At 43.5% G+C, this 24061-nt stretch overlaps 1 protein-coding gene across 1 annotated transcript in view; it reads right to left on the reverse strand.

Annotated features, from left to right (window-relative positions):
- The window catches only part of fkbp16 (FKBP prolyl isomerase 16), a gene marked incomplete at both ends in the record, with an annotated part of 41055 nt that extends 17941 nt beyond the window's left edge, over positions 1–23114 (reverse strand). The window contains 3 exons of the mRNA XM_080762160.1: positions 20371–20459; positions 21979–22148; positions 22676–23114. Coding sequence (XP_080618286.1) covers positions 20371–20459; positions 21979–22148; positions 22676–23114 — 698 coding nt within the window. The remainder of the gene's footprint in view (positions 1–20370; positions 20460–21978; positions 22149–22675) is intronic.
- Between the last annotated feature and the right edge of the window lie 947 nt (positions 23115–24061).

The following is a 24061-nucleotide window of genomic DNA, read 5'->3' on the forward strand; positions in this document are numbered from 1 at the left end:
GCCGGTTACAACTAACCCCTGACCGGGTTAAAACTAACCTGTGGCTCCCGACATGCGTGGCAGGTTAAAAACAACCCATGGCAGGTTAACCCATAGCGTGCAGGAAACGGTTTTATCCGTGGTTCGAATCCCAACGGTCCGGTGCGGGACACGTAGATGTCCGTTTAGCGCATGTTTTTATTGATTACTTTCAATCGCCTTTGTACACACCCGGACAATAGCTCAAGCAGACGTGAATCACCCCACAACCCTCCGGTCACGTGATAAAAAATAAAATAAAAACTCTCGCAAATGCGCATTGTGTAGACTAGTCTCTATCACACAATGGCTGCCCCCATGCGAGCGTACTCCAGTCAACAGAATCACATTGCATAACATAACATCGGCTCGTATCCACCTCTGCCAATCTGCTCCTGTTTCTCCCTCCCCCTCCCTCCCTCCTAGTTGTTTCAGGGGAGGGATAACCTCGCCTCACCATGCTTTCCACCGCCTCGGAAGAAAGCCTGGTCTCTGTTTCAGATGATCCGAGCTGGGACCGGATGATGTGGTTACGTCATGTTGTAGTATTGTTTTGTAGTCGCCAGACAGGATGAACAGGCGGCGACAACTTCCTTTTCCCTCTCAATAAAAGCTCTCGCTTACGAGAGCTTTTATTCAAACAGGAAGCAACAAACAGCTTCCTGTTTGTTGTAGGCAAACCATTGCCTACAACATGACGTAAGCATATCATCCGGCTCCAGCCCGGATCATATACCGAAATGAAATGGTGCCCAGGCTAGGGGAGGGAGGGCTCTTGTTTGTTTCAGGGGAGGGGAGGCGTCTTGTGTAGTGTCTGTCGGAACATGTAGCGGCTCCATGATGGACACGAATCTAAAGTCGGTCTCCTTTCCTTCTCCATACTCGAACAAACAAGAAAACTATCATGGATTGTATCGCCGAGTTCGCCGAGGGACGGTTATTTTTTTATGATGATGATCATCGCCGCGGTCAGATGGAACAATGCAAATACGCGCTGTTGTGTTCCTGGAGGGGCACAGCAAGTCAGCAACACCACCGTCCCTCGGCGAGCCGAGTTGGAACGACACAGTGACAGACACGTACATAGATGGATAAATATATAATGACAACACGGCTTTGCTTCGTTCCATCTGCCCGCCTGGCGCCTACCCTATCCGTCATCATCTTCATAAAAAAGAAACAAAACAGTAGTAACGTAGCCCTGATAAGTTCCCTCAGTCCCTATGCTCATTCTTTAGCTCATACAAAAGCCAACTACCGACGAAGGGTAGATGGGATCAATGTGTACTTTTTTCCTCGTAAAAGTAGACATTCAGGGCTTTCATTCGATGTATAGTATGTATAAGATATTTTCTGTGTTCATTTTTATAACTGCCTGTCAACGTCTGACATAAAACGGCCCCTAGCTCGGCTTATTGTTCAAGAAGAGTTACTACAAAAGCAGGTGTTACATAAAGGTAAATATCTCCAGAATGGAAGATGGTAACATATATTTTTTTAATTGTAGTGGAAAATTAAGCTTTCTTTTGAGGTATGCAGTACATGTGCTTCTCACTATAAGAGAACAAGTTTGCTGTCGGCCTTGGAAAATGTTTGGTCGTCCAATGCTATCAGTGTTAGCGTCAGGGGTAATCAGGCTGAGGGAATCGCTAGCACGCTGAGTGTTAAAACTAACCTGTGGCTCCTGCCATGCGTGGTAGGTTAAAACCTGTGGCAGATTAAAATTAACCTATGGCTTCCTGTGAGGTTAGGTTTAGGGTTGGATTTTGGGTAGGGTGTCTGACTAATGCCTGTTGGACTGTACATCGGACCAAACACATGCACGATAGGACAAGAGTTTGTAACTTTGTTACTGCCTGGGCTATAGAAACTTGAGCATTCATTCTAGATCACTGGTGAGGCCACATATGACATGTTGTGGTATCACCACAACAAGACAGTGTTACCACAACTTAAACACAACTTAAGTCATCCATCAGCATTCTAATTATCCCAATTGTATTTAATAAAAACCTGAATTTAATTTGGCAGATATCATACCCAGTTGTTGTTACAAATGCCTCAACTACTAACCCTAAATCCTTAAAGGCTATAGGCCTACAGTATGTCAATGAAAGGTGGAACAATGGATCTAATAGAAAGGTATTATCATAGCCAATCATCAGTGTCAGTCAACCTTATCTCATTGCATCTCAACTCGTTATCAATTAGTTTGCACAAGCTGATCGAGGTCTCTGAGGTATGCAAGCTGTAGTCAAGGGTTAAGTAGTTCTTCAAGAGACAGAGGGTTTAGTTCAGAAAACTCTTTTAAGAGTCCAATGGTACAACTACAGTTAAACAGGATTGACAGCTAGGCTCCTTCCTTGCATAGATGTTACGTCTTATGGTCATACAAACTGAATTGCAGCGGTTTTGGATTTCAGTTTTGAACTTCAAAGCCTTGTGTTACATAGACCTGGGAGCCAAAAGCTAGAATCTTTGAAAGATGAAAGTCTTGCCCCTAATTACTTTTCTAACAGCTAACAACAAACTTCATTGCCAGCTTAAATGGAAAGAAATATAGCAGGATAGGATTATAAAGGTATCAGTATCAATACACTGACTATGAAGTGATTACTTTGTAGTTATAGCCTATACTATATTCACATACATACACTACATAATCAATTTAGAACAAAAAAAGAAAAGGGGAGCTATGCAAAAACGAAAAGAACAGTAAAAATGTAAAAGTGTTAGGATAGATGAATTACAGTTGCAGCTTGCCTCCTTTGAACCTTTTTTTATAGATTTGTGTGACAGAAGTGTTTGTGACCGCAAGCTGGTCAGTCCTTTATAAATTACATTCTGGGAGGATAATAAATGTCACGAAGATAGATAATAATCCAAAATTCATTTCCTCAAAGTACAACCTGTCACAGACGTGTGTGCTAAACACAAGATAACCAGCACGGGGGAAAAAGGCAATCAAAGAAATGTCACCAATTCTGGAATAACACTTTTACAACAAACGGTCATCAGTTATCACAGCACGCAGAATCTCGGACTAAACTGATTAACTACGTAAATGTTATACTAAAAGATTTGCCTATAATTTGATCATGTGTGCTACCACGTGTTGCTGTCATGTCTTAATTTGGGCATCCACACACCTTAAAACATTGTCATTCTCCCTCCAGCCTTAAAACCGATTCAACAGAGCTGGCTGAGCAATGTATGTGCTACTGACTCCCTGCAGGCCAATAGCAGGACATTTGTTGTACCTCCAGACTAATTAGGCAGGTTGTCAAGGCAGTACTGTTATCCACATTTCAAGAAGCTCCTGGGAAATCCTCCTGAAATTAGCTCCCGTCTTCCATAACCGACCCATACCTGACGGACCATTCACCTGGAGTGAGACATCAAGTGAGACGAGAGCTTTGAGGAGGATGGTTCTAAAGTACGAGCCCGCAGATGAGGACATGCTGGACTTTATCAACCGAGCATATGAGACTGACAAGCTGTCCGAGTTATAATCTTTATACCTGTCTTAGACCTCACAGAATGGCCTAAAGCAGATAGTGGCTTATACTGGAAGGCCTGCATAGCGGAACCTGTGATTACCTTTATTAATTTCGATTTAATTAATTTTTTACATCATACACCGGGGGAAACTCATCAACATTCTCGAAGCCATGGCATTTGAGAAGGTGGTGCAGGTGATAGCCGCAAGCAATTATAAAACTCTACTGGTGGTAGAAATGGAGTGCACATAAGGACGACATCCAAAAATGTGGACCTCTATTGGGGCCTCCCCCCCACATATCATGGACAACTTAAGGTCAGAGAGCATTGTGTCAGGCACCCAGAACAGCCAGCGCCCACTTATACTGTGGGAGCCAACCCAAGGCACAGCTAGCTTTTAGAAGTGGATGCACCAACTAATCCCACATCCTCGCATCGCAATAGTGTGGTCTTTCACACTCCCCCTGATGGCCATGATGAGGTATGAACCTGCTGCTCTGCCTGTCTTTCTTTGGAGGAGGTTGTGGCACAGGGTTAGCCTGGCGTAGCGATACTAATATCACTGTGAGGATATTAGTCTCGTCCCTCTCAGTGTTAGATTTTTGTTTTTCCTTGCAATGTCCCGCCCCATATTTGGCCACTGGTTGGTTATAGCCTGCATGGTTCCAGACGAATCTGGTTGGCCGTCACCATTTCGTCCGTGAAGTCCTCCCACAATTGAGTGGGACCAGACTTAATCTGCCTGGGGCAATATTATGCATTGCAAAGGCAGATGAAGGCTGGCTATGCGAGGCTAGCACAGGGTCACACTAATAATCACAGAGATCACTTCAGAAGCAGCCAGCCCATACGCCCCATAGGCAATCAGTCAGTTGGTTAATTTATACTTTCTTGTACGATCACATGGCTTGTTGAAGTGTTCTGATTTTCACCTGAACAGCATGAAGTGTTGAAATGGTCTAATTTTTATCTGAACACTGTGAAGCAGTTAATACATAGTCTTTCTCTAGGTCGTCCTCAGACGAGAACCAAGACAAAAATGGATAATGGACTGATTTTACCAATTTCAAACTTTTGGCTCTGAATTAAAGGTTGAAAATGGAAAGGGCTGTGTATTCCTTTCCCACAACAACATAATACCATACATAAACATGTATGTAAAACACAGAATATCCTTCGTCATGTTAGGGAAATGAATCATTACACTGAATAGGAATCATTACTGCAGTCTAGCTAGCGTGTTCATGGGTATGAGACAGTGGAGGCCATACTAGTAATAACAATGACAGCTACACAGATAATCTCCAAACCTTAAAATACATCTGGTTTTGATTTTGGTCTTTAGAGCCACTCAGATGGAGGCTGCCAGTAAAATTGTGAAGTAGTGCGTCTTCTAAAAATCTAGTGAGTGATTGTGTGTGTGTGTGTGTGTGTGTGTGTGTGTGTGTGTGTGTGTGTGTGTGTGTGGTGTGTGTGTGTGTGTGTGTGTGTGTGTGTGTGTGTGTGTGTGTGTGTGTGTGTGTGTGCGCGCGTGTGACGAGGCACTGACGTCTCTCTGAGATGAGTCATACTCCACGTCTCCACTGGCGAGCGAGAGGCGTGGATGGACCCCCACTCAGCCGTCCGTGGCTGCTCTGCTGTGAGTCTTCTGTCTCCATTAGGCTCCCAGGCAGTCCAGGTCACCTGCTTATACTCTGTATACTGCATGGAGTTGTTCTGTACTAATACTAGTAGTGGTCTGCATACTGCTGTGTGATACATTCAACATGTTGGCTCTCAGATAAAGACCAGAACTCTGCAAAGTTGCCATAATAGTGTGTGTGTGTGTGTGTGTGTGTGTGTGTGTGTGTGTGTGTGTGTGTATATGTGTGCATGACACGTGCGCCTGTGTTGTTTGCCTGCCTCTGTGCCTGCATGCCGTGTGTGTTTGTGCGTGCGTGCATGCACATCTTTCGTGCAACAACAGCTGGCCTCTCCTCTCTCCCATCTGCTTCCATTATACTGGTGGTACAAACAGGCATACAGTATACAGGAGGTCATGTGTTCATGTGTGCAACCATTTGTCTGTCATCACCAGGCAGAAAGATTATGGAAAAGGTGTGTTCTAGGTAGGCCTGTCTAAGACTTCAATAGCTTCAAGAAGTGACCTGTGGCTACAAATTAAGGGAGGGACTGGGTGGCCCTGAAAGTGAATGGGTCCCAGAACCAGCTTCTGTGGATACAGAGAAAAACAGATATGACTGGACCCAGCTATGAATACAAATACCCACACTCAAATGCAGGAGTGGAAGGTTTAGAAACTGTTCAAAAAGCATCAAAAAGTGATAAAGCACAATCATATCTGTTGGAACGTGAAATCAAATCATACATCGCTTGTTACTACTAAATACTTTTGGCAGAAGCTTCTAGCTAAATGTTCCATGACGATGGTCCAGAATGGGTATACAGTTTGCGTGTTATTGTTTATCAAAGCTCATCTCACTCAAGAATCGCCTATGGGCGCATTTGCCAAAATGCAAAGATTCCCAAAGATTCCCAACAGCATGTATACAGACAGGGACTTGAAAGACTAGTCAGGTTGGGGTAAAATACAGTAGACATATTCTGACATTCTCCAGTGGTTCTCTGGCTGGGGCAAAAGATTACATTTCAACAAGACGCTGCAACCCAAAGCATACTCCCTGAACACAGGAATTGCCTCTTAAGCCCCAATCCCCCGCCGCCGGGGCAGCGGCTGTCTACCTCATGAACAGCTCTCATTGGGTAAATGGGGCTGGTCAAGGTCTCACTCCAATATTTTTGATTTCCCCTCCTGGGATGAATTGACTCTGAAAAGGTAGAAAACTTGAAAAGGTCTGAAATATTTCTCTAAATGCACTGTATGAGGGAGATCTTGGAAAAAATGGACAGCATATTGGATACTGAAAGAAAGATACACAAAGCTGGAGCCTTCTGTGCTGCCCTATTCGCTTGGTTCAGTAATGCCTCTTATAGGCATTAGGTGATTCTCAAATCGCCGACAGCAGGGGTGGATGAGAGTGGCATAGATAGGAAAGGCAGCTATGGTACCAAAATATCCTTGAGGGAGCATCAACATATGTGTTACGTGATAGCGGCCGCCATACTTCTGGGATTGTCTGGTTTGTTTACATTGAGCGACTATCCTGTGTGCTAGTATACGATCTTTTTATAAACTGACATCTCACAATGGTGCAGACTTGCTCAGTAGTTACAAGTGCCACAGCATGTCACGTCGAGGGAATGAGACAGATTTTTCAGCTCTCCAGCATGGAGATGGTATCAAGGAACCCAGATTGACGAGTTTACAAAGAGACGTATGATGGCTTGGATCTCGGCTGTACGGCGCAGAGACATAACGTTCAACAAAGTATATCTAAGCAGAGCCGTGGTTGTTCACGATATTTTCCTTGTCCTTGTAAGCCAAGGTATAAGCCGAGCCCGACGTTCTTTCTATCCATCCTGGTGTTGGTTCACTATGTTGTCACCAAGAACGACCTCAATGTTTACAAAAACAGACCACCGTCTATTCTTAGTCATGTGGGCTAGAGTTTAAATGCCAGAAACATGGCGCCGCTAGCTTTTCAGATGCCGCCCCCTCTTGGTGACGTTCTTGGTGACGTACACGTTTTTACACTCTATAGGCGGCAGTTCTCATGTCAAGGACCCCCCACATTTATATGTATTTGGCTGCAGAGTACCCCCATCTAAAAAGATGGGGGTAAAATGTTTAAAAATATATAACAAAATGTAGATTTATTTTAAAAAACTGCTTATATATAATAGTAATACACAGTGTTAAAGTGGTTTAACTGATTTTGAATTTTGCTGTGGAACCCTGGAACCCTCTCAAGGACCCCTGGGGGTCCTCAGACCCCACTTTGAGAACCACTGTGGGTGGTTAGAATGAAGCTGGAGTGGCATGGCATCTTGCGTGTGTTTCTCCTGTGTTGTTTGTTTCTCTGCCACCCATGGATGTCCACATGGCTGTGGTTAGACAGCACAATACAGCTAGTGGTACGATGGACAGAAAGCGGCCATCGGTGGACAATGTGCGATTGTCCCTCTATGACCCTCTATGTTCCGTCACAAACGGCTTGATTTTGGATGGGAATTTGTGACAGAGGGGAGGGTGAGGGTGGGCTGGGGTGACTGAGAGGTGTAGGGGGTTGGGGATGTTTGCAACAACATCAGCCTTTGACCTAGCTAGAACCCACCAGGAGATTATTGTTTGCTTACTTTGAAATTATAATTTTTTGGCAGTTTCAAAACGGCTTAAGGGTAATCCCGGCGATACGATTGAGCCTAAGCGATTTCTGTAATGTTAGCAAGGACGATGAAATCGTGTGAAAATAATCTCTTCTCTCATATTGTCGGAAACCTTGTATCGTCATTATGTCACTCCTTTCTTTTTTCATAAATCAATGCTATTGAGTTTGGTTCACATCGGTCTATAGGTGTTACAAATATTTAATCAGTGAAAGGTATTACTAAGAGCTTGTGGCTAATAACTCTTGTTTATTGGATCCATTGGAACACTAGTTGTGTCAGAGCCTGTGGCAGTACACTGTAACTCTGAGAGAGGTCCACAGATTTGCAACAGAAAAAGAAAACAAGGCAATATGGCTGTTTGGCCATTGGCCAATCAATCTAAATTGGCCAAAAGGTTTTCATTGCAACTGTAGGTAGCATTTACTACTATGATTCTTCCCCACCCGTCCTTCTGACATTCCATATGTTGATCTGACCTCATCAAGACACTCAAGACATGCTCCAAGAACATCAGGCAAATGTTAGGGGAATTGAGTCATATATGTTTCTGTGGGTGTGACGCCCATGATATATCCTACCATACAGTCTGTGTGCTATATGCAGACAAAATAAATGTACTGTACCATGAACACTACCACAGAAGGAAATACAGTAGCCTACCGCTCCTTGCAAACAGCCAACTAAAAAGCAGTATTGGCTAGTGTTAAGCCAACGGGCAAAGCGATATTTTAATGTCATTACTCAATCAGTTAAGTTAAGTGTATTGTGCTAACCTGCTGGTCCAGCCAAAAATACAAAAGCAGAAGTTCACATTGAGGGTAGTGCCATATTACAGCTGGGGCCCGGCTGTGTTGACTACAGAGATAAGCCTGCAAGCAGGAGAGGAAAAAGGTAAACATCCATGCAGACTTTGCAGAGATTAGTTGAGGCACATGCACTGGTCAAACACTCGAACCGAGAGGCAAATACATACAAACATGTCAGAGTGACATTAAATCTAGTCTTAAGTATCTAAAAGATACTATTATTTCCCTTCATTTGATTCATACATTTCAGCGTATATGCTCCGTGAACATGTTTGACCGAGTCAGCTGCAGCAGCAGGAGAACACATACTGAGAAGCCAGTGTTGTGATCTTTATCTCGAATGTGTGTGTCACGGTTGTCTGTGCATGTTGGCGTGCTCCTGAGGTCTGGGTGTGGCTTCTAGTTGGCCTGCTGCGGGTGTGCCAGGAAAACTGCAAACAGAGGCCAAAAGCTTAAAAAAAGAATAATGTAAACCCAGGCGTTCAATTGCAGGTTCGCTCAAGACTGCTGCTGAAATCTCTAGTGCTATGGTAAACAGGAGGAAGAAAGACAAAAATAATCCATGTCTGCTCTTATCACCCTCTTCTGTCAACGTTAGCCTTAAAGTTAGAGTGAAATCTTGCACTCTAGAGTTGTATGTGAAAAGTCAGCATACAGTTTGTATTGCTGTGTGTCATGGGGGATGAGTCACACAACCATGGGCTCAGAGAGCTATTCTACGTGATCACCCTCACACATCCAGATTAACCTCCCCTGGTGTGTGCATGATGCGTGTGTTCTGTATGTCTTTCTCTCTTTCCTCTGTCTCTACATTGCAGGGGGAGGCCACCAGCTAAAGGAATGGAGATTTGCATAAAAGCTAAGAAAAACCATAAATAATCCTTAAACAATGTAGTGTCCCTGTAAATGTCCTTCTTGCAAGTATATGGGGCATAAAGCAGAACTTCAAGTTCCAGGCTGTATCAGGTTAACACTGGTGATAAGAGCTAGATTATGCAACAAGGAGAGGCATGGAGCGTACACGTGTGTGTCTGTATGTCTCTCTGTTAGACCCTCCAGAAAAATGTAATATGCGATTACATAATTTACAGCATAAAACCACATAAAACCCTGCATGTTTTGCATCTTTTTTGCCACTTTTGCATATTTCACAACGTTCTGCATATATCGCAACTTTCCGCATATTTCGCATTTATCATTTTTCTGCATAAAATCACATAAAAACCGGCACATTCCATTGCAAAATCAACATTTTAGCTTGCATAATCAAGGATTTTTGCCTGTGTTTTTCTGTGTGTGTGTGTGTGTGTGTGTGTGTGTGTGTGTGTGTGTGTGTGTGTGTACGCATGTGTGCATTTGTGCATGTGTGTGTGCATTTGTTCATGCGTGTTTTATGCATGGACAAAGAAACACGCGCACACACACACAGACACACACACACACACACACACACACAAGCACATACTGTCATCTACTCACTTACAGTATATACACTCATACAGACACACACATAGCTGCAGTGCCAAATTAACCCCTCCGAGGGCCCTGGCGCTACACCAAATCAAAAGGTTCCTGTGTTGCGTTACATTGAAATCGGTGACCTATGAATACGGTTTTGACGGAAGCAACAGCTGTACCTATTTGAAATAGTCTCGCACAGGGCCCTGCAAGCTGCGGGCCTTGGCGCTTAAGTTCCATTGTTAATTCGGGCCTGCATAGCCGTAGTGTACACACTCACTCATAAAAATCGTAGTAAGCAGAACAAGTTCTGGCTAGTTATTTTTCTCTTGTCACTTCTTGTTTTTCAAGTCTTGGGGAGGTGTAACCTAGAGTAGCTCTGCCTATATAGCCCAGAAGCCTAATATCACCCTTGTCCTTTGGAAGCGTTTTCCCATGTGCGTGACCTGAGTTTGAATCCAGGTGGTTACAGTCATGACACAGGACACATCCAGTCTATTTCCTTGTTGTTGGAAGGGATAGAAAAAGAGAGGGAGGCAGAGATTACCATATGATGCCATATTTCTGGTTAAGCCCGCAGTAACCCTCACGCATCATTAGAAATCATCCCATTCATTACAGAGTTCACTCTCTTTAACATGTTGTCAGTTTGGTCTATGGGTGTATTTGTTTGCATACTTCTCTCTCTTGAGAATGCCACTGTTATCTTAAACAGCTGCATTGCCAGGATATGGGTGTGTCCAGACAGTTACGAGGAAAGGCTTCCACACTTGCCGGCCTACAGGAATGTAATAATTAATTAAGTACAGGTAAATGTACTATCCAATATTGTATGGTTGTCACATAAGAGCAACATAATTAAAGTAATTCAAGTATTCCCACACCAACACAGGCCACTGTCAACAAGTCCACAACAGAGGGAGTTCAACAAATGACGTTCAACCCAGATTCGGCTCAAATGGGCCTATATGATGATTTCGTTTTTGAGCAGTGTCTCCGCTCCATTACGCAGCAATGTGTGTCCCTACTGCATGTGTAGAGTACGTGTCTGTCCAAGCACGGAAAGCTACGGTAACTGTCATTTCTCGACCGTTTCGAACACGGGAAGACTCGCCGGAACTGGGCCAGCTCCCTGGGAGCGTTCATGGGGGTGTGGATGTTCCGGGGACCCCCCGGAAACCCCCACATGGTAACTCTGTAATTTCCCAACCGTTTCGGACACGGGAAGGCTCGCCGGAACCGGGTCGGCCCCCTGGGCGCGTTCCTGGGGGTCTGGATGTTCCGGGGAAACCCACGGGGACCCCCACACGGTAACAATCAATCAATCAATCAATCAATCAATCAATCCACAAGCCAGCATGGCGATGACCCCTGGTAGTGACCGAAACGTTAACTACTTGATACAGTAGGCCAGGGATACTCAAATTGATTTACCTGTGGGCCACATTACAAAAATGGCAAGGGGCCAGGGGCCAGTAGATAAAATTACGACATTAATGATACTTGATAACTTCTCTCTTTCAATTGCTTTATTTTCGCAAAATGTATCAAAGTACAATGTGCATGCACACAATATGTAAATAAATAAATGTGTTACATTTTCTTGCATAAACACAAAGAGCTGTTTCCATAACTGCACAAATTATTGCACATAACATGAGTAGCTGTTATAATAACATAATAACATAACATGAGTAGCTCTTTGCCTGCCTGCCTGCCTGCCTGCCTGCCTGTCTGTCTGTCTGTCCATGAGTAGTTATTTGTCTGTCTGTCAATGAGTAGCTGTCTTACTGTCTGCCTGTCTATGAGTAGCTGTCTGCCTGCCTGTCTATGAGTAGCTGTCTGTCTGCCTGCCTGCCTGTCCAATTGTCCATGAGTAGCTGTCTGTCTGCCTGTCTGAGTAGCTGTCTGCCTGCCTGCCTAATTGTCCATGAGTAGCTGTCTGTCTGCCTGTCTATGAGTAGCTGTCTGCCTGCCTGCCTAATTGTCCATGAGTAGCTGTCTGTCTGCCTGTCTATGAGTAGCTGTCTGCCTTCCTGCCTGTCCAATTGTCCATGAGTAGCTGTCTGTCTGTCTATGAGTAGCTGTCTGCCTGCCTGCCCAATTGTCTATGAGTAGCTGTCTGTCTGTCTATGAGTAGCTGTCTGCCTTCCTGCCTGTCCAATTGTCCATGAGTAGCTGTCTGTCTGTCTATGAGTAGCTGTCTGCCTTCCTGCCTGTCCAATTGTCCATGAGTAGCTGTCTGTCTGTCTATGAGTAGCTGTCTGCCTTCCTGCATGTCCAATTGTCCATGAGTAGCTGTCTGCCTGCCTGTCCAATTCTCCATGAGTAGCTGTCTGTCTGCCTGTCTATGAGTAGCTGTCTGACTGCCTGCCTGTCCAATTCTCCATGAGTAGCTGTCTGTCTGCCTGTCTATGAGTAGCTGTCTGCCTGCCTGCCAGCCAGCAAGTTGGTTAACAGAAAATAAATTGTTATGGCTGAGTAAAATAAAATACAATAAACACAATTTGCCTGAAAATAGATTACCCAGCTATGACCTTTTTCATGAAAAAAAATGAGTAGTGATATGGCTGACTGAGTAAAATAAAACAATCTACCTGAAAATAGATAGCTATAAGTGAAGAGCAATTTCCGCAATTTCCTCAATTACCATTTCCGCAATTTCCGCAATTTCCATTTCCACCATTTCCGCAATTTCCGGAATTACCATTTCCGCAATTTCTGCAATTTCCATTTCCGCAATTTCCGCAATTTCCATTTCCGCAATTTCCGCAATTTCCATTTCCATTTCCAACTATTAATGGCAGCTGGGTTTCATCATTCAAATAAAATAGAATTCTGTCCGTTTAGCTATAAAATTATGTCAGGGAATAGGGATACACAGTATATGTCTTTCATTTGCATTGCATCTCCCCCCCCCCCCCCCCCCCCCCCCCCAAGCTTTTATTTTCGTTCGAGTAATAGTACAACTCTAATAGTATTACTTATAATAATGTAATTAAAGATAAACTTTTTTTTAGATTTTCATTGGTGGGCCAGTCATAATGGTCCCGCGGGCCTGATGTGGCCCGCAGGCCTGAGGTTGAGTATCACTGCAGTAGGCAACGGTACAGTAAAAAAGAAAAGAAAATCCGAAGGGGGACATTTAAAAAAAAAAAAAAAAAAAAAGATAGCATCAAGTGAAGACTGACAGGAAAGAGGGAGAGAGAGAAGGGGAGAGACATGCAGCAAAGGTCGTCATGAACGGGACTCGAACATGTGACACGCTGTCAGGCCAAAGCCTATATTATGTGGCATGCACCTGGACCACTTGGCCAAATTAGACAGTCTAAATTTTCCAAAGGGAAATGTATTTAATTCAGTCTGACCAGAAACAGGGACCAAACAGAATCCCCAATGGTGATAAAGAACGACCCATAACCCTCAGCAAATCAAACACTGGTAATAACCATCATCCAATAAGGGAAATGTTCAGGCTGCATACAGTACATTAACATGAATTGAAGTTTCACTTTTCTGAATACATATATATATATACACTCAAACTTGTGGCTAGTGCTGGGCCAGCAAAGTGGGTAGTCGTCAAGGCTTAGGTAGCCATTTGAGTAGGCTCTACCCCTGGGGCACCCGCCTCCTTCAATCAAACTTGTTTGTTGTTATTCCTAACTCAGAAAGTCATTGCGATAGCTGTGTATGGAACACACACAGCTATCAAAGTGACTCCATGCATGTCTCGCAGTCGAAAGGTTTAGTGTAGATGTGTAATTACATGTTGTTGTATATTATTTCATCATAAACGCAACTCCCACAAGGCACATTGCTGAAACAGCTGAATTGCATTCTGGGTTCACACTGTCCATCTGGGCTGGGATCATTGAACAATTCGACATATCCCAGTGGCCTAGTAAACAGCACTCCAACATGCGTCACTGAGGAGGTTCACTTCTCTGCCAAGAACAGAAGTCTTTGCCAAAAATGATAGCAGTGCAGTGACTTCGCTATGAGCACCAGGCCATGAGTGGCTGTATATACGTAAAAGCCTACCATAGTTAAAACATAGAAGCTTTCTCTACATTGCAGTTTTGATGTAGTATATTTCATGTAACGTCAAGTGAACACAAAATGCATTCGGGCCGTGCAGAGAGCATTGGGGGCAGGGGCTCAAACTCCAGAAAAGGGCACATGTGTGGGCGCGCTTTATAGAGCGCGCCGATTTTTGACACAAGCCCTTTTTGGCCCCCACATAAGCCCTTATTGCCCCCCCCCACACAAGCCCTTATTGGCCCCCCACACAAGCCCTTTTTGGCCCCCACATAAGCCCTTATTGCCCCCCCCCACACAAGCCCTTTTTGGCCCCCACATAAGCCCTTATTGCCCCCCCCACACAAGCCCTTATTGGCCCCCCCCACACAAGCCCTTTTTGGCCCCCACATAAGCCCTTATTGCCCCCCCCACACAAGCCCTTATTGGCCCCCCCCACACAAGCCCTTATTGGCCCCCCACACAAGCCCTTATTGGCCACCCACACAAGCCCTTATTGGCCCCCCCCACACAAGCCCTTATTGGCCCCCCACACAAGCCCTTATTGGCCACCCACACAAGCCCTTATTGCCCCCCCCCCACACAAGCCCTTATTGGCCCCCCCACACAAGCCCTTATTGGCCCCCCCACACAAGCCCTTATTGGCCCCCCACACAAGCCCTTTTTGGCCCCCACATTTAATAACATTTCATTTCATTTTAGAGAAAGGGCGTGCTCAAGACCCCCTAGCCCCCCCCCCCCTATTCCTCCCGACAGCAACGAATGTTTAGCAGAATCCAGGGAATCCAAGAGGAAGTGCAGAGGTTATAAACGAGGAAGCTCACAGTGAAAATGAAAAACTGGTTTAACACAGTTACCAAGTGTTGAAAAGCAAACCCAAGTCTGTGAAAATGCCTACAGCTGACAGCAGTGACTTTGATGGAATGGCCTTCTGAGGAAATACAGCATGATGAAGGTGTCCAATCAATTATTCAAATCTAAAATGTTGCTTGGATAATGACTCTCATGCAAAACCCTTCCATAACTCTATATTCTTTTGGGTCTTTTTTTTGTACTGTATTACTGCTTCTTAATTATTTGTATCGTATCTGCCAACATCCTTTGCAAAAATGAAGGTTCCACAATTTCATGCAGAGCTGCTGTGGCTGCCAACACTAGTAGATCTATGCAATTCAATGTGAAATACGTTTACAGGCCAGTAGGCTTATTTTTGTATTTGTGTGCCTACACACACCGTGGATGCCAGAACAGAACCTATTCCCCAAACATTTCATAGCCATTTCAGGAGGCTGATTTAAGCAATTAGGTGTTCAGAGTCACACTAATTCTGGGGGAGCCCGGGATCCAATCTCTGCCCTGCATTTTTTTTGGAGCACCACCAGGAGGCCGATTTTTTTCTAAGCAATTTTTTTATATTACTCCTATCGGTAGGCCTTTCTCTAGACCAGGGTTTCCCAAACTTTTTTGGACCAGGTACCCCTTTTGGGGTAGATATTTTTCCAGGTACCCCCTCATCCTCGCAACACGGATAACAAATAAATGTATACGTCTAAATGTAGACGTTTAAATGTAGACGTCTAAATGTAGACGTCTAAATGTATACAGACGTCTAAATGTGTACGTCTTCTCTTATGGGGGTCCCTGGCATATCTTTTCAAATGGGGGTCCACGGGCTAAGTAGTGTCAATTTGGGGTTCCTTGACATGAAAAAGTTTGGGAACCACTGCTTTAAACACTGCTTTAAACACTTTAGCACTTTATGAACATGAACAAAATAGATGGGTCCCCCCTGGAACTCCCTCAGGTACCCCTGGGGGTCCCCGGACCCCACTTTGGGAACCACTGCTCTAGACATCCTGATTGGCTAAGTTTGCAGGAGTTGCTCGTTTTTAACAAAATGCCTCAAATCATAAACGCAACATCCGATTGCCGTGAAACTTTGTACATTCCCACTATACTTCGTGAATATTCGTTATGAAATATTATTACCGGTAATTATAATCAATCAGTCAATCAATCAATCAAATTCATTTTGGAGTAGTGCTTGTGGTTTTGTTTCAAACTGAATTCTGGGTATTGCAATTCTTACAGACAACAGAGCTACCAGAGGTGTCGCCAAAAATACTACTACTACTACTACAGTGTTTTCATTTGTGAGGGTAATCCTATGATCACCCTTAACCTAATCTCTCAAGACAGCAGATTCTGTCAGCACGACTGCCTTAGGGTATGGACACACTGGATTTTGAGTGTGATGTAGCCGCCTTTTTGCAATGCTCTTCAATAGGAATGGAGAAGTTTGTTTATTTGAAGCAGATAAATGCTGCTTTTCTCCCTCTGTCCAATCGTGTTAATATAAACAGTTCCTATTTAATAACACAAAAAGGCGGTTGTACCCTCTTTTTATCAGCTCGCAGGACTGATCAATATACACTCGCTGTCGTCACTTTTTCCTCATTGAACATCACTGCTACTGCTTGAGAGCACAGTCACATCGCACTTTTAGTCTACCTTGAGGGCGGATTCTGCCAATGCATTTGATTTCAATGGGAATGGAGCGTTTTGCTACCATTTGCGGATTTCTCCAAAAATACGCTCCCTTCCCATTGAAATGCATTGACAGAATCCGCCCTCAAGGTTTTATGTTCATGTCAGTCAAAAATACTATTCCACTACGCCAAATTTATAGGCTACTTTGTCACACGACGGGGTCGTGCACCGAAAATAACCAATCTATAAGCTCACAGCGTGTCATGTCACCTTTGAGTTTATATTGTCTATTTTCATAGTGTTTATATCTGCTGTTTGGCTTGCCAACTGAAGGGGATTTGGTCCTTGTCCTTGCAGACCCATCTCAGACTGTATGGGTGTGACGCATGCTTGACGCATGCTTCTTGTGTGTGTACAGTATGTGTGCATACAAGGCCGCTGGGTCTAGTACTAATATCATATCAGATCATATCTTGTGTCAGAAACAGACAGTATGAATGCTGTGACAGAGAAAGGTCGCTCCCATTTCATTTCTCGTTCTCATTGCCGCCAGTTCTGACAGAATGTGTTCCTTACAGCCGATTTAGTCACAACCACCTTACCGCTGTCGGTTGAAATCAATCAGGGAAATTGTGGTTCCTGACGATTTCTTCCTCTGAGAGGGGCCCTATTAGCTATATAGGCTACTCACATTTAGCTAAGTCTGATTTTGGGGGGGTCCCCAGATGACAGTAAAGTGACAATTTAAGGACTTTTAAGAACTTTTTATACCTAAAACATCACACCTGTGTGAAGTGAGGGCGCTCTTATCATCATACATCATCAATCACACTTTTTGCTCTTCCACCTACAGATTTTGTCCAAATCTCTGGAACTATCCGATTAAAACACCACAGGCAGAATTTTCATAGTCCATATCGTTCGGCTGTAATCGGCTTCCCAAGTTAGTGGGAGGGGCCTATTTTTACAAAAAATGCCACAAATCACGAACGGAATGTCCAATCCACCCCAAATTGTAATCACATGTCGAGGGTGGTTTAATCAACAGAGAGCCAAAAGCAATTCCATGTTCGTCCATAGGGGGCATAAATAATACGATCTATTAAATCGCATCACCCACACTGTACATAATTTGGTGTTCATATATTCAAACGGGTAAGGACTAGTAATAATAATATATTATAATATGCAAATATGTCTTCCTGGTGTATTCCCGGCTTCTTCCTGAAACAGTCCAAGTATTGTATTTCTCGAAGATTGCGCAATGTCTGACATCTCTCTACCAGCCACATATATAACGGGTTTTCACTTTTGTCTTCAATGTTTGTGCTTACACAAATCTGGAAAGCTGGGCTTAAGAGTGCCTAACGCCCCTCAGAAACGGGAAGTGAAATGGAAAACATCACACCCGACCCGTGTGATGTGAGGGGTGCTCTTAATACCGGTAACATCATACATCATCATACATCTTCTCATTCCAGCCAATCACAATTTCCGTCTTACATTTTCTGCCCTCACTTTTTATCCTCAATATGTACTTTGCACAGCCAATAAAATCATCACTATGGGGTACACACAGACGCACAAAGCTGGGCATAGGATGGGCTAGCACCACTCAAAAACAAATACCGGTATGATTATTATAGATCGAAAAATGATGATGATGACAGCTCACTTTTAATTCTTTGCCTTTTTTCCTTGATCAGATACTGCTCTCATAGATCTTTTCTGGATGTTTGCAACATATGTTGCAATGCAAACATCACATTTTCAGACCAAATCATTTATTTCAACAATAACTTATTTTGTTGTAAATTGTTTTGAGTAAAGTATTTAGTTCTTTAAATTATTATGGGAAACTATGGGAACAAACAACCTCAGTGTGTCACTAGCCTTTACATAGCTGGCATGGTGCCCAGATTGTCTACCTTAGGGGCAAGGTTACATTTGACTCTACGCTACGGTATACAACCCTAATCAACTGCATCAAAACAATCATTAACTGAGCTCCGGGTGTCTGTCTCTCTCTCTCTCTCTCTCTCTCTCTCTCTCTCTCTCTCTCTCTCTCTCGCTCTCTCTCTTGGTCTCTACACACACTGTGACTCACCACGGCCACAGAGATTTCTTCTTATACTCAGTCTCACACCTCCCACGGCCCCCTAAAAATCACCCATCAGCACCTCTCTCACTTCCATCGCCCCCCCCCCCCCCCCCCCCACACACACGCACGCACGCGCGCACACACACACACACACACACACACACACACACACACACACACACACACACACCCACACACACACGCACACATGCACACATGCACACAGACACACACCCAACCAAATTTAACAACCACTGTGACCTCTCTCTGGAGCACCATAATACAAACAAGACCTCACACACACACACACACACACACACACACTGATTGCACGCATGCACGCTACAGGCTAGACAGACACCAAGACCACGAAGAGCCACACAGACACGTCACACTGCCCCCGAAACAATACACACATATGACGTGCTCAAAGTGCGCCGTTGTCTGCATTGGGGGCACGAGATGTTATAATGCAGAGATGTACAATTATGACTTCTAAAGTTAGTGCTGGGGAATTATGCTTTTATGATGTACACACAAGCATAATTCATACTTTGTTCTATACCATGAAAATAAACCATTTTCTGGCCACCTTGGAATGAGCGATCTCCACTGCTTCTACATTTACGCCACTTGTGGTCAAATAAAACTCAGCCTTTTATAGCACACAAGTTCAACGCATTGCATGTTATGTTATGAGCTTGCAGATCGGTTATTTTTGCTACTTTTGCACGACAATATTGTACGACAAAGACACACATACGGTAAAGAACATGAAATATAGATATACAAGGTTTCGGCCTGACAGCAGTGATGTGATATGTTTTATTTTCTGTATCACTCCTCGCTACAGATGTCCAGACACCAGATGTAATTGTTTATGATGCATCAGATGATCCGGAAATACGTGACTGAACGGCGCACTTGTCCTCAAAGGACCAGCCTTAGTGCTTTGTCCTGGCACTCGTGAAAGTCTGAATAACAAAATAACAAATATAATGTACATTTGATATAACGTATGTAATAATTGGAGAATGTGCTATAAAATGTATGATAAAAACAAATGATGATGCATGATCTACATATGGCATGGCAACCCCTAAAAACTAGGTGACCAATCCTTTTCATATGGTGGAAAACTGAAATCTCATCCTCATAATGTGTTCATGTTATCTCCAAGTAAGCACAACCTAGACAAACACAAGAACACATTTTTGGGTAGTAACAAACCAGACTCCTTTCTGTTTACACTGCCCCTTTTAATGGCACAGGCCAGTGTTATAAACCTAAGCCATTGGCTGTAATATGAGCACTGTCCTCCCTTAGGCTGGGAGGTGTTGGCCCCTGGCCACCTCTGAATGGCGTTAGGGGGAGCTAGGCCATCTGCTCCTGTTTATGGTTCATTAACCCTGCTACTGAAGATAACCAGGCTGCCCCCACAGCAACAGGTACAAAATCCCTGGGCCTCTTACAGAGTGATGATAGAAGATAGATACTTTTTGAAATCAGGATAATTGAGTAAATCTGGAATTCTGGTTTAAACATCCTCCCCATGGCTTGTAGGTAGCATCATAAATAGTCCTCAGATTTACAAAGATATGCAAAAGCTGGATGGATGGTTCCATGTCACGCGATGTGGCGAAGGCAATGTGGCAGCATCCCTACCTTCCAAAATGTCCATAAGCAAACTGTGAATCTGCCAGCAGTAATGCAATCTCATCCCTCCGCATAGTCGTGGCACACTCCTCCAGGGCCTGCAGGTTTGAAACAGCATGGCATCAATTCACTGCACTACTCATGTTGTATTTGCACACAGTTATATTCTTGAACAGCTGTCACATATTCTCTGCATGTTGAATCCAAACTCGTCCTGAACAGTTTGCTGTCGGTAGATGTTACTATATCTATGCACATAATTTGCTCACCTTTAACTTATAAGAGCTTATGACTGTCATTCGTCGTTATTGGCCTTTTCAGGAAATGAAACGAAAAGAACCTGTGTCCAATGGCTCCAATGTAATTATTACCAGTAAGACGCGCAAACGCGGGAAGCGAACGCAGCTCGTACATATTTAAGTTAAGTTATTTTTAAGTTAAGTTTTTAACTTAGCCATAACCATATAAGCAGCACCCCAAAGCAGCTATACGTCCAAATATGGAGTGTGTTGCATAAATCACAAACAAATCACTCAGCTCCATATATGGGCACAAAGGGGGGACACACGGACACACACACGGACACACAGACAAACATGATCTGCTAGGTCTCATAGTAAGTGCTCACAGCGATCGCAAATAGGCACAAGCTCTCACGCCATTGGTAAAATACCAGTAAGACGCGCAAACACGGGAAGCGAACGCAGCTCGTACATATTTGGGTTTTTTAAGATTTATTTTTAAGTTATTATTTTTTTAAGTTAAGTTATTTTTAAGTTAAGTTTTTAACTTAGCTATAACCATATAAGGAGTCCCCAAAGCAGCTATCCGTCCAAATATGGAGTGTGTTTGCCAAATCAGCTCCATATATGGGCACAAAGGGGGGGGACACGGGGACACACACACACACACACACACACACACACACACACACACACACACACACACACACACACACACACACACACACACACACACACACACACAGACAGACAGACAGACATGATCTGCTAGGTCTCATAGTAAGTGCTCACTGCCTTCGCAATTAATAAAACACAAAGACAAACGTAACCACTTTCAACCTGGCATCCCTATTTTGATCATATCATTATAGGCTTGTAGATCAGCTACTTTCACTATTATTTTTTCATGTTTTTGAGGGGTGCTAGCCCCTCCTACATTCAGCTATAGTGTCGATCTTTGAACACAAACAATAAATGCCATTAACAATGAATTCAGAATTTACATTATATGTCTGAGCAAATCGGCTATTTTGTCCTAACACAAACATTAAATGCCATTGACAATGAATGGAGAATTTACATCATATGTGACGAGCAAATCGGCTATTTTCATCCTACACAAAGGACAAAAATTCCCATTGACAATGAATGGAGAATTTACGTATGTGTCTGAGCAAATCGACAAGTTACGTCATGACGATGTACGATGATAATGATTATGTATTTCATTTTCAAATAATTAAGAAGGAACTCTTTTGGACATGGTTTCCGCCGGACTGCGATGGTACTCACTTATTAGGTGTATAGCCAAACACAGGTGAACTGGAGGAACCTGTTCAGCTGTTCAGAAGCTTGAGAGGTTAAAAGCCCTCACCTGATTTACGTCTCCCTCTCCTATGACAAAGACCATCTTGCAGTCTCTCTCCACCACAGTGCGTTCCTCCATGAAACCTTGCATCTTCACAGTGACCTCCTGACCCCAGGCAGGGTGCAAGGCATCTGGAAGCCCAGGCTTCAGAACCTTCTTCCTTAACAGACGCTCATCTGGATGAGGAGGAGGAAAGGAAGGTCATGTTGTGTAAACAATGTTAATCTCATCTGTCATTTGTCTGTTGGTTGTTGTTGTTGTTGTCTTGCAGATCTGAAATGACCACTCAAAGTGAGTGCTACTGTCAAATAGAGAGAGATTTAACCACTTAGGCCCGCCTATAATACAGTACAAGCTACATAAGCAACACGTTACAACACATTGTGAGCCTGACACATTTGACACATCACATTTCGAGGGACCCCCTAGAAAACGAGATAATACATCTCAAGGGGATATCCTTTCTCAATAAAGGTTCATAATATATTTAAGAAAATATAAAATGTGTTTAAATGTTTACACATTTACATTCATTTATTTTAAAATGTGCCCAATAATGTAGCCAAATGTGGTTAAAGTATTACTAAGCAAATAGACATTGTGCATGTACCAAAATGTGTATACGGTATTCTATTAATGAATCCTGACTCCAGGTACAATGTGCATAAATTATGTATATCCTATTTGTGTATCATAGGCTTACCATTGAGGTCCTCCCAGTTTTCTGTCACGAACAGCTCCTCGAATGTAGAGTAAGTCCACTCTTCTGTCTCATATTCGGGGAACAGATTATCTGCAGAGCTGTCCCTTTCCTCCTCAGCCTCTGTTATAGAAGGGTCAACAAATCGGACTGTCTTCCAACTGTTTCTCTTCTGAAGCGTCTTCCCATCCTCATGCCTTATCCGCGTGAGGATGGGAAGGCCAACAGAGGCCTTTTTCCCACTACATTCACTCCCTCCACATTGGCTCTCAGGTTCCTTCTCCTTGTTCCCGTGTGGCTCCTCATGCTCCTGTACGGACTCATGAATCTGCTCTTTCTCTGTTCTGTTGTCTTTGTCGGCAGACCCAGAAATGGCCTCTGTAGACTTAGTTTCTTCACAACATGCGTCGCTCTCCATTTCACCATAGGGAGCCAGAGGCATCATCAGAGCCTCCAAGAGGGATGATCCTTCTTCTCCAAAGATCTCTTATGAGCGTGTTGGTTTGTAGTTTTGTTGTAAATGAAATCTTTACCCCTGTTGTTTAATTAAAACCAAAACATATCTTCATCCATAAAAGACACCACGTGATATTAATGAAATAAAAAAGAGCATCCACATGGTGTTTGATTAAATCTACCTTGCAAATGCATCCCTAAATACTAGCCAATGTAAATTGTACAGCGCGACGAAGCACTCTCAGTCAGCAGGCTTGTAGGGTGGTAATCTTCAGGATTAGAAGAGCAAAACCGAATCTGCCTGAACGTCTGTAAGCTTCTTAATGAGTTCATCACACTGACCCATAATGCAGTTTCCCTGAGGGCAGTCTACCAATAAGATCTCAGGAGCTGCAGTCTCTATTGCTTAATTATTATGCTGTTGTTGTGATTTTTTGTTTTGTACTTTGACCATGTCAGTCAAAGTCTAGAACAACTGTGGTGACTTGTTGACCCCTGAATTGTCGTGCACCAGATTACCCAGTTGCATTTACTTTTCTTGAGTACTAATTAAGTATAGTATAATATAGTATAGTATGCATAGTTTATATATAGTTTCATTATATAGATACTCCACTGTTACGCTCTTAGCTTACCCATGTTTCATGATAACTACTTTATGTATGTGATGTATGCCATGCTTTTTTGTTATTGCTTAATGTAAATCGCTCTGGATTAAGAGCGTCTTCTAAATGCCTAAATTGTAAATTGTAAAGTTGTTTGTCACCTACTAGTCACCATGGGTGACCGGGCGTTCGCAGCCAGGGCTCCATACTTGTGGAATGCCCTACCCCAAAACCTGAGGGACACAACCTCAGTGGCTCTTTTTAAATCACTGTGTTAAAAACCCACCTATTCACACAGACTTTCCCCTAGATTTATTGTTTTGTCTTC

Source organism: Protomyctophum bolini (genome assembly GCF_963924005.1).
Source record: "Protomyctophum bolini genome assembly, chromosome: 4".
Taxonomy (NCBI): Eukaryota; Metazoa; Chordata; class Actinopteri; order Myctophiformes; family Myctophidae; genus Protomyctophum; species Protomyctophum bolini.